This window comes from Sus scrofa, chromosome 13 (assembly GCF_000003025.6).
Source record: "Sus scrofa isolate TJ Tabasco breed Duroc chromosome 13, Sscrofa11.1, whole genome shotgun sequence".
In the NCBI taxonomy this organism is placed as follows: Eukaryota; Metazoa; Chordata; class Mammalia; order Artiodactyla; family Suidae; genus Sus; species Sus scrofa.
The window spans coordinates 158,109,520-158,121,967 of record NC_010455.5 but is presented as its reverse complement, the minus strand read 5'-3'; the positions used below and the strand labels follow the sequence as shown (position 1 = coordinate 158,121,967).

Sequence of the window (12,448 nt, the reverse complement as noted above, 5' to 3'; positions counted from 1 at the left end):
GGCCACACCCCTGCATGTGGAAGTTCCCCGGCCAGGAAATGCACCTGAACCACAGTAGTGACAGTACCAGATCCTTAACCCACTGAGCCACCAGGGAACTCCTGCAACTTTTAACAGTCTTTCCTGACTGCTTTTGGCCTCATCCTCTGAGCTTTTAGTATCACTGAAAACCTCATTTGCTATTTGGCTTATTTTCCATTCTAGTTTGTTCTTTGGAAAGAAAAAATACTTGTATATGTTTTCTATTGAGGTAGATGATAACTCCCTAAAGGGTAGGGCCCATTCCCTCCATACCTAGAACAGGCTCTGCAGCTAATAGGTGATCTGTAAATACTGATGCACCTGATATTTATACATTCTTCCTAAAGCATGTGTAGATACTATTGAAAGAAGGTGCCAATTTTCAGATAAAAACCAAAATCTTCCATTATGGTGACTTACCTGTCATTGGGACACTGACTTGGCAATGTCCAGTCATGCTGAGGGTTGATGAGGAAGCCCCAAGACAGGAAGACTGAGCTTGGTGTCAGAGTGCCAACTACCAGCTGGAGAGGCTTGCGAGACCGTGTTTTACCTATGGAGGTAATGGACAGTTTAACTCTGGTAATATTTAGTGTATTTTCCATGATTTGGGTAAAGATGATTTAGCAAGATGATGAAGAATGTGAAAGCATTCATTTCCTTTTCATATAGTGCACAAATGTTAGTGATGTTTTGTCCATGAATTGAAGCATGACTCAAATGAAATACTCTGAGATTTACATGTGTGTGTATGCATATAAAATGTATCTCTTCCTAGTTTTTATTTTCTTTTGGGTTAGGGAGGCATATGGAGGTCTTGGCCATTACCAGTGAAATAAACACACATGCAAACACATATAGGTATACATACACTCATTTCTTTTCTTTTACAGACAAAAGTGTGCTTATTTTTTCCCTGAGACTGTGAATTAGTGTGAAATTAATGTCACAGAAGAGAAAATAAAGTTTACCATCTATAATATTAGTTAAATTCTTCAAAATTTTTTATTTTCAAGTTTAAAAATCCCTCATCAGATCATGCCGATAAGCCTATTTTTGTTTTTAGAGTAGGTGTCTAAATGGAAAAGGTACACACATTTTTAATGATGCTAAAAGAGTAGAAATAATACAGGAAGCACAGTTGTTTTGATGAAAATAATAGGATTTGGGCAATGCGAAGGCGAAGACGGATGCTGAGAAACCACTGTAGATTCTTTCAAGCATCATGGGGTGGAGTGCAGACATTTGCCTTCTCAAAAATATTTGAAGCTTTAGGACTGGGAGGACAGTGAAAAAGAGGAAAGATTCTCAACCACAGACACCAATATTGGCACATAAACAAAAAATCTGGGTAAATAAAAATCCAAAAGGATTAATTAATTAAAAATGCAGTAGGACCTAATAAAACTAGGCATAACTTACATGAAACATGGATATTTTGTATTTCCATTAATTCCCTCTTTCATTTCATGAGACTATGTGTTTATATTTGCTGTAAAAATAATTTTGTTGCAGTTACCTACTGCAGTAGGAACCAAACAGAATAAATGGCCTGCAACTATTACAAGGTGGGTGGGAGGGTACCCCTTATACAAGCTTAGCTGAGGTTATTTCAACTAAATGCCCTTGAAAATTGTGCCATGCTTATTGCTTCTGTTAGATTTAAATTGTATAAATTGTTATTCTGGTGGAAAAGCCCTCTGAGACCAGACTAAAGATAACTGAGCAGTGGCAAATTACTTTGCTGTGACATAGGATTTTTTTTTTTTTTTTTTTTTTTTTGAGTTTTAGGGCCATACCAGCAGTATATGGAAGTTCCCAGGCTAGGGGTCAAATCGGAACTGCAGCTGCCAGCCTATACTACAGCCACAGCAACACAGGATCTGGGCCATGTCTGTGACCTACACCAGGGCTCATGGCAGTGCTGGATCCTTAACCCACTGAGTGAGTCCAGGGATCAAACCTGCATCCTAATGGATACTAGTCGGGTTTGTTATTGTTGAGCCACAATGGGAACTCCATAGGTAATCTTTTAAAAAATATTTTAAATAATTCTCAAGGATGGTTATTAGTTGTTTGCATACATGCAATTATACTTCTCTGTAAATTTTTCCAGTTGTACCTGTGATAGTACTTTATATAACTGTGAGTCAAAGGGTTCAAGTCTGGCTCTCAAGGAGGGCAGAGCAGAATCTGAGATAATGTCAGGGCACACATGCAGTTTAAAAAAGCCCGGTGGTGAATCTGATATGGCTTTTCCCACCCCTGAGTTTATTTTCACTAACATAGTACAACTGTCTGAATAGATAGATAAAAATAAGGCCCAAAGTAGTTCAAGGGCATTCAAGGTCACAATGAAAGCAAGGTTAAGACTCGAATGCAGGTCTCCTGAATTGTAATCTAGTTTTCTTTTTACTACATCACTGACTTAGTTCACAATGTATGAGGAAATGCCACTTAGAGAAAAAAGATACATTTCCCCCAGGAAGCTGAATTTTACATGACCATCAAATAATTATTTCACTAAATTTGGATCTTAATTTGAAAATGATTAAATAGTTAAAATTTATATGGCAAATACAAATGTAAAGTGAATAGAAGGTAATCCATTACTTATTACATCACTCTCAAATGCAGATCACAAAAACAAAAATTATATCCGTTGCCTGAAAGGAAAGGTGGGGTATTATATCCTGAGAAAGATGAAACAATTTCCTGAGTTGGTCATTACACAGTGAAAAATCATCTCTAAGGCCAGTGTCACAGAAGCCACAAAATGAAAGGAAACGAAGTTATAAAATGCTAACTTGTAATCACTCTTGACTTTCCTTATTTTAGTGTATTTGCTTTATAATATTTGTATTAAGAAAAATTCAGTAACTGTGAAGCCAGAATCCCATAGAACTGTACTCATGCTGCCTGACTTTATTATTAAATTTTTTGAAATGTCTTGTAATACTGAGAGTACATTTCTTTTAAAGTATATGGAAAGCTGCCTAGACAACTATCATTAATAAGTTGTAAGTATTGACTGAAATTTCCCCCAAGCTTTGGGATAATATAGAAGGCTAATAAAAGGAATTTGTATTTCTCAAAACATTTTACCACTTACTGGCTCTCTAAAGAAATGGAAACCAGGAGTTCCCTGGTATCTCAGTGGGTTAAGGACCTGAGGCTGTCACTGCTATGGCTCTGGTAACTGCTGTGGCAGGGGTTCAATCCATGGCCTGGGGAATTTCTGCATGCTCCAAGTGTGGCAAAAAAAAAAGAAGAAGAAGAAAAAGTGGAAACCAACAGAAGGAGGGGAAGGGATTGTGGCAACTGATTTCTGGTAACCAGGCATGGCTAGTACACCTAGGAGACCATATAAACAGGTACAGAGGACCCCTTTGCTCAGTATATGTGGTATCTGTTATGTTCCCCACCACCCTTTAGGAAAGAAATAGCAAAAAAGATCCTTTTCTTCTGTGGTACATCCAGTGTACTATGAAAGGTAGATATGATTAGGAAACAATAATTTTGAGGACAGGTCACATTGAACATGAAAAAGCAAAGCAAAGCGTTGTGATCAGCTCTATCTGCAGAGCTAGGAAGATACCACATCAGTTAGAAGCATATCCACAGGCAAGGGCTTGCTTATTTGATCTGAGAGGAAATTTAGTGGTGATTTTGGGACAACTTAGGATTTTAACCTTCCTTTAGTCATGTAGAAATGTTTCCACTTTTTTCCACCTGTGGTATCTACTTTCCAGTTCCAAGTCTCCCTAGCCATGGGAAAATGGATGTTGTACTGCTGTCAAAAAAGTCCTTTTTTCTATGTTTGACTAAATACAAGAGATTTAGAAGGAAGAGGCATAAATAAAATTCAGGTTCCAACCTATTTAAAACACATGTAAATGAGTTGTGCTTTTGAAATGTAAACAGCTCCCTTCAGTAAAGGTCAGACATCAAATTCTGCCCTAAAAACCAGAAAGACACAACAGCAGGTATGAGTTCACACACTGCAAAACAGAGGCAGGCCAGCAGGAGCAGCACCTGCCATGGGCCAAGCCTGTCCTATGTGTTGCATATCCATGAATCATTTAATCTTCACCAGTACCCTACTAGGTGAGAGAATGGAAGCACAGAGAGGTTCAGTAATTTGCTTCCACCTGCAGTTTGGACGTGATGGTGCTGGTAAGGCCCCCAAGAGCCTCCCCCACCAGCTATGTTGTTTCCCAAGCAGGGTCATCTGTTGACCTGGGGCCTGCTGGCATTGAGCATCTTCTAACCTCCATGCCTAAGGCATCCCCAAGGTGCTTGGTCTACATGAGTAGAAAAGAGATGAAAAGGCAATGTTTTAAAGTTAATAATAATAATAAAAAAATAACAACAACAAAAAAAATACCTGAGCATGACTTCTTTTGACTGGGAGGAGGAGCAGGTCGCACAACTATGAGATATTTAGGCTCGGCATCTGTAAAACAGTAACATTATTTATTAGCGAGATTCTTCAAGAAGGAGCAGCATTCAACACGCCCGTTCCTGACTCAGTGTTCCCCAGCTTTCGTCATTGTAACCACAGCACCCACCCGTGATAGGGCCCAGGAATTTGGAAAGTTCATACTTGGGATAGTTCAGGCCACTAAGTTTTTAAAATGAAAATTAAATCCAGGTTTTCAAAACCCAATGGACAGGAGTGGGGGAGAAGTCTTAAAAGAATCATGATAAATACTGTTTTCATGCCACATTTTCACCAATTTTTTGGTCTATTATTGCATCCAACCATTTTCATGAACAATGTTTTTAAAAAGTCATGATTTAAGTCACCTAAAATATACCAATGGAAAATAGAGAATCTCTTTCAAAATACTTAGGTTTTAGAAACACACACACCTACAGTCAATTAATCTTTGAATATATAAAAGGAAGCAAGAATATAAAATGGGAACAGTCTGTTTAGCAAGTGGTGTCGGGAAAGTTGGACAGCTGCATGTAAATCAGTGAAGTTAGAACACACGCTCACATCATGCACAAAAATAAACTCAAAATGGCTTAAAGACTTAAACCTAAGATACAATACCATAAAACTCCTGGAGGAGAACATAGGCAAAGGTTCCTCTGACTTGAATGTTTCCTTAGGTCAGTCTCCCAAGGCAATGGAAATAGAAAAGGAAACCCTCCTATACTGTTGGTGAGAATGTAAACTAGTGCAGGCACTGTGGAAAACAGTATGGCAGTTCTTCAGAAAAACTAGAAATAGGTTGTTTCTATGTCTTGGCTATTGTGAATAGTGCTGCAATGAACATAGGGGTGCATGTATATTTTTCAAGGAAAGTTTTGTCCGGATATATGCCCAGGAGTGGGACTGCTGGGTCATATGGTAGTTCTATATTTAGTTTTCTGAGGTATACTGTTTTCCATAGTGGCTGTACCAATTTGCATTCCCACCAACAGTATAGGAGGGCTCCCTTTTCTCCATACCTTCTCTGGTATTTGTTATTTGTAGATGTAGTAATAAAGGTCATTCTGACAGATATGAAGTGGTATTTCAATGTAGTTTTGATTTCCATTTCTCTGATAATTAATGATGTTGAACACTTTTTCATATGCCTCTTGAAATGAAATTTTAAAAGACATTATATTTAAATGATAAATGCTCACTCATATCAGGGGCTAATAATTTATCAAATATGTTTTTAAATTAATGTTTTCAAGATGAATGGTTGGTTTAGATGTACAGTATATTAATACAGTATATAAATAAGTCCAATCCACTTTGGGCATTCAAAATAGCATCTTACAAGCAGCTCTACTGGATTAATTGATTGACTGATACACATTATTTATAATATTTTTTCAGTAATTTTAGATCTTGAAACTCATTCTACACCAAACTTCATTTGGATGCTGTAGTTGATCAGAATTCATGCCTACTTGCTCAGGTAGACCTCAAATCTTGGTTTTGTTTCCAGTTGAATAGCTTCCCTCCATGTGTTTGAAACAGAGGCCTTCTCTGCCCAAGGCTTTACAGGGCTGACCTCATTCTCAGCCCACGACACCCTGGCAATTCAATACATTTAATGACTCGAAGCTTTATCTTTTCCCTGGACATCCCACACAGCCCTATTTGCTATAACCTGCTGCAATAATTACCACTGCAAAAGGTGAACCAGGTAACCTCTTGAACTGACCTCAGGTGAGTATTGGTGCCTAATGACCTAACGCAGATAAAGGAGCATTCTTTGTGTTTCAGAATTTCATGTGATTCAAAGCACATCTTGTTTAGTGGAGCTTATATAAGGAATGCTCAACCTAAAGTTTTCTAGTAGGAATATAATAACCATTTCCTGATTTTATTTGGGATATAGAACAATACAGGTATTAAAAAACTACTATGTATATATTGGAGTACTTTCTTATGTATAGGATACTTGCTAAGCACTTTACATATATAATGTAATTACTCTTCATGGCAATCCTACTTGACAAGTAATAGTCTCAGCCAGTTTGTAGAGGAGGTCACGGGGTAGGTCAGCTCTATGGGTCAACAATATGTGCAGTCACACAGGGTCCCAGGCTCAGTTTAATACCTGGCTGTCACCATTTAGAAATTCTTCCTACTTTTATCTTTGATTTGTGTTTTCTAAGAGCTGTCTCACAGGACAATGGAACATGTGTGTGAGCAGAGGAGATAGCAACAATAATGCATGTCTTCATTTCCTTCCATTCACATTTAGCCATAAAGTGGCAATTAGCACAGCATTCCAAAGGGCCCATGACACATGAGGGTTCAGTAAATCTCGAAGGTTGAGTAGGGTAAGCATATTGTATCTATGACTGAGGAAGGGGCAGTGGAAGGGGCCTGTGAGATCACACGTTCCATTTGAACCAGAACTTGCAACGAAATGCAGAAAGAAGGCAGTGGCATTTTCAGAAACAAAAATGACCAAAGAATCCTATCATGTCTTTTCTTATTCATGTTCCTTTCCTGGCTTAGCCAGCCACCTACACTGAAAATTATAACATACAGGGTAATGGAAAGCTAGAGTAATCCCTGGTTCCTCTTCTTTCTTGTTCTCCCTCACTCATGAGTAAGTGGAAGGCAGAGAGTATTAGCACAATGTGCAAATATCAAAAAGTTGAGTTTTGAGTTTTGCTAGTGTGGTAAGAATAAAATACACATGCATGTATGAACTACAAAGTACAAACTATAATTCCAGTGATTTTGCTCAGGAGTTAAAAGCACTTAGCCTTGCACAATATAAAGATAAATGGCAAAATTTATTCTCATAATTTAAACTTTTGATTTTTCTTTATTTAAATGACATGAAATAGTAAATAAAATAGTACCATGACAAGTAAAGAGAGAAACTGTGGAAGAAAAAACTATATATGTTAGCACTTTTAATGACACCTTTTTCTTGGTTTTTGAATCATGGACCTTGTGTAATTTTTTGCACTTGGCCTTGAAAATTATGTAGCTATCTTGTCCACCAAATACCCTTTTAATACAACTTTGGAATTTATTTCTAGAAAACAAAGTTAAACCCCCTTTTTATAAAGTTATTCTCACTGTTGCAGAGTCTCTTAGAGTTAGCTTTTTATTTCCTTCCTTGATACACATTAATTCAACCATGCCTCAGTGCTTTTAAAAAAAAAAAAACCTGAAATACTAGAAAAATAATAAACATAGAAGCCAAAGATAGTGCCACGATCCAAGACATATGGTTATAGGAGCAATTTACAAGTCATTTTTGTTATGATCAGTCATTTTGTATAAAGCAAAGGCTGTTACAGCCAATTACAAATTGGAACAGATGTCAGGACTTGGGTGCATACGCTGGCTCTCACTGCTCATTAAAAACTTCCAAATTCATGTAATTCAGCAGTCTTTGCACTCAATTGGGAACACAGACATGGAAAAATAAAACAACTGAAAAACAAGATTGCTATTACTGTTCTGCACTATGAAATTCTTCGAGGTTTTGGAGCATAATGAAAATATATGCCCTGTAACCTGATCAGAAATTTTAGCAACCCAAACCAAAGTCTGCTACTTTATTTACATAATGTATACTATTAAGAAATTTCAAGAAAATTTGTATAGAATGCAGTGACCTTGACAAACTTTCCATTCCTGACAATTAAACCTATACAATGCTTCAGGTAATTAAATCTAATTTGCGTCATATTTTAAATGCCTTTATGGTAGAAGATAGGAACAGCCTCCTGTTCAAGGAAATCTACATTTGAAATCCTTTATAAAGACCTAGATTTTTTTGGTAACACAAATAATCCTTCAATAATTTCTCTGCTCAATATATCTATTCCTCACATTTTTATTAGGGGCCACCTGTCTTGCAAGGCACACTGCTTTAGAATACTGTTGTAGTGAGGTTTTTTCCCCGCTATGCAAGTTTCCACAAGACAAACAAGCCAAGAAGATTGGGTTGTGATGATCATTGTACAACTATAAATATGCTAGAATTCATTGAGTTAAAAAAATAAATCAAGATGATCCTAAGGAAAATCAGGTAAAGGGCATGAGAAAATGAAAACATTTAATTTACCCTGACATATTCTTTAACAATTTGGTTTCATGTCAAACTAAATTTCTGGGCATTAGAGCAGGGATTCTGGAGCCAGTAATCAAATCCCGCTCAGCTACTTACTAGACAAGAAAAGTACTTAACATCAGTGTACCTAGTTTCCTTACATGGAAGATGGGGAAAAAATCATAGTACCGGGGCTCATGGGGTTTTAAGTGATGATTAACTATAGAAAATGCTAGTTTAATGTTAGCTATCATGATGATGATGATTTCTTAAAAGCATAAGTTGGTGTCCTAAGAGCCTTGAGGATGTATTAAAAAAGAAAATGTTCTGGCAGTTCCCATTGTGGCACAGAGCAAATGAATCCGACTATTATCCATGAGGAGGCAGGTTCAATCCTGGCCTCAATCAGTGGGATAAGGATCTGGCATTGCTGTGAGCTATGGTGTAGGTTGTATATGCAGCTTGGATCTTGTGCTGCTATGGCTGTGGCATAGGCTAGCAGATGTAGCTCTGATTTGACCCCTAGTCTGGGAGCTGCCATATGCTGCATGCATGACCGTAAAAAGCAAAAAAAAAAAAAAAAAAAAAAAGGAAAAATGTTCAAAACTGTGTGTTTTTTTTTAAGAGCAAGCACCAAATATTTCAAAATACAAAACTTTCACAATTAAAAAAAAAGAAAATTACACACCATCTTGAAAAATATTCTCTTGACCAACTCTAATCAGGCTCTTTTCAACTCTTGCTCAACAAAGCCCTGATTTGTGCTTCTGTGTTCATCTCTGCATTGTCCAATTTTACCCAGAGTCTTGCTGAGATGGTTTAGCCAGCATCCCCCACCTTCCATACCTGATGACACTGGTACCAGGTCAGGTTCCTCAACCTCCACCACCTCACAGAAGATATCTGATCACCCTGGCCTGCCTCTGTCAAGAAGCCTGGTGTGTCAGGTTAGCCAGAATCCTCCCTGAGCCCTGATGTCTTCTCTTAGTAGTTTTCTATTCACTCACTCCCACTCTGCTCCTTGGCTATAATTCCCATTTTTCCTTGTTATATTTGGAGTTGAGACAACTCTCTTTCCCCCACTATAAGATCCCCCTGCAGTGGTCCCTATACTTATCTCGAGAACCCTCAGCCCCTTGAATAAAGTCTCTTACCATTTTTATTAAGTGTCACTGAAATTTTTTCAGTGACAATATTTGCTCAGAAATATCAATGCAAACAATCCTATAAAATACGCTGACAGGATGATTCTGGTAGCACATGATAAATAATACATTATAGCCAAGTGTAGTTTTTTTCATGAAGGTAATGCAAGGACAAAATAAGTTCCAATTTTCACAAGTGCTGAAAAGGCATTTGACAAAATCTGACATCAATTCTTAATTAATATGGATTTAATAGAATGCCCCCTCAATATGATAAAATGCATTGTAAAATACCTGAACCATGTTTTTTAAAAGTGCAGGATCACACAAATACATTTCTGTTGAATAATTCTCCCTGGATTTATCAGAAAATTCAACCCTCATTTTTGTGTCCCTTTTATTAGCATGTATTTTTAAATGTTACTCTATGATTTTATTTTTATAGACCGCTTCAGCATTTTTTATTGACTACCTGAGATTAGGTAAATAGAGAATGATGTAACTGACTATATTATATATTCTTTTACTGCCATGATGTGGGAATATCTACAACGAAGCAGTGGATTGGAAGCATACCTGGAATATTTACACATAGGACCAGCCTTGCCACAAGGGGGAGTTAGAACAGACTTGCTCATGAAGGACTCAATTTTCTATGTCCATTTCCCACCTTTTTTTTTTTTTTAGCTTTTTAAGAGTCACACCAGGCTAAGGGTTGAATCAGAGCTACAGCCATAGCCACAGCTATAGCCACGCAGGATCTGAGCCCCGTCTTTGACCTACACCATGGCCCACAGCAATGCTGGATCCCTTGACCCACTGAGTGAGGCCAGGGATCAAACCCACATCCTCATGGATACTAGTTGGATTTGATACCTCCTGAGCTACAATGGGAACTCTCCATTACCCTCTTCAAGGTGCCTCTTTTCACTTTACTGAATGTGGTTGTCCTCTTCAATCTTATTTTCATTTGCTCTCAGAGAAAAGCACAAAACCAATAATTTACAACTTAGCATGAGTGAATTCATGTTAATACAATACCTGGACTCATGACCCATTCTACTTTAATTACATAAAAAGAGGATATATCAGCTACTGAATACACAAATGGAATCAAGTAACCAATGGGGAGGAGCTTTCGGCCTAGCACCCTTCCTAATTCCTTTGATCTGTCCCTGAAATCATAATGTACAGAGAGCCACCTTCTCTCTAAGCTAAAGAAAGCTGGCTTGCAGATGTCTTGTTAGAGGCCACATCTGTGGAGGGTGGGGAGGGTTTTCTCTGGCAGGAGAGGGCCAGGCACCACTCTGCTTATACTACTGTGCTTTAAAGATCTGGGTCCCTTCAAACCTAATCAGAAAAGGTGGACAACATTTCAGACACTCTTTGTGTCCAGGAGAGAATTTTCAAGATTGAAATGAATTTCTAGGCAACTTTGTGTAAGATAGTCCATAAACCCCTTTTGCCAGTAATTAGGTTTATTTTGGATTTAAAAAAAAAAGAGGCCAGGAGTTCCCATTGCAGCTCAGTGGTTAACGAATCTGACTAGAACCATGGGGTTGTGGGTTTGGTCCCTGGCCTTGCTCAGTGGGTTGAGGATCCAGCGTTCCCAAGAGCTGTGGTGCAGGTTGCAGACACAGCTCGGATCCTGCATTGCTGTGACTCTGGTGTAGGCCGGTCGCTACAGCTCCGATTGGACCCCTAGCCTGGGAACCTCCATGTGTGCAGGACTGGCCCAAGAAATGGCAAAAAAAAAAAAAAAAAAGAAAAAAGGCCAGATTATTTCTACTATGATCTGGAGGTTTAAAAACAACATTGGGGCTTAATCCTCAGTCCATCCAAGTCCCCAGTGGAGGCGGGAACCTCCCCTGCCCTCTGGACGTAGATGGCATCCTAAGATGCTTTGGGATGGACAGTGAGACATTTGAGCTGCCGCCCTAGAAACCCACCAAGGAGAACACAGGAGAACACTTTTTTAAAAAAGTAATAGATCTCTTCGTCCAGCCAGAGAGCTGTTCACAGAAGTAGCTCCTCTGAGCAGCTGTGCCACCTATGTGGAGACTGGCCAGCAGGCCCTGGATCTCAAGCCCAAGAGAAGACTCCATGCAAGCAAGGGACCCTGAATGGAAAGTAGCCACTCGGCATGTGGAAGTTGGATGGGCCTCCAATGGGACTATACCAGCTTCTTGGGATTTTGAAAAATGGGGGGGAGGAGCAACAATAGAGTTCTAAGAAATTTATTTGACTTTTTACTAATCTAGCAGGTGGGAGTCAACTGGTTTGCACTTGGAGACATAAAATCAACATAGTCATGTCTTAACCCCAAATGGTAATTTGACAATATCCAATATAAAGCTGTTTTATAGGAAATGACATATTAAAAATACAGAATGCTGTATTTCATTGGCTATAAGACATTCTTTTACTCTCAGGTTTTCCAGTCTCTCAAATGCATTTTATAGTCAATGGCATAGCACATTGGCCAAGGTGGGCAGCTGTATCCTTGCTGTCATTTACTGACAACTTCCAATAAGGTCAAGAAAGTGACATCTTCAAAACTGGCAGAAGAAGCTTAGTGATTTGAAAGGAAACCCAGTGGAGCAGTGTTTCCCAAACACGGTATCGTCACTGTTCTTGCCGGCACAGAGCAGTGTGGTGGAAAAACAAGGCTACCGATAGCTGCTGTTCGAAGGGTGAAGCAGAAGAGTTGGACTCTCAAAGGGAAGAATATTTAGCAGTGATTTA

At 38.5% G+C, this 12,448-nt stretch overlaps 1 protein-coding gene across 50 annotated transcripts in view; it reads right to left on the bottom strand.

The window, feature by feature from the left end:
• The window catches only part of ABI3BP (ABI family member 3 binding protein), a 277,390-nt gene that overhangs the window by 169,126 nt on the left and 95,816 nt on the right, over positions 1–12,448 (bottom strand). For all 50 annotated transcript variants that reach the window (XM_021070523.1, XM_021070517.1, XM_021070524.1 and 47 more), the window contains exons 3-4: positions 4,409–4,477; positions 442–574 (exon numbers count right to left, since the gene is read on the bottom strand). In XM_021070523.1, coding sequence (XP_020926182.1) covers positions 442–574; positions 4,409–4,477 — 202 coding nt within the window. The remainder of the gene's footprint in view (positions 1–441; positions 575–4,408; positions 4,478–12,448) is intronic.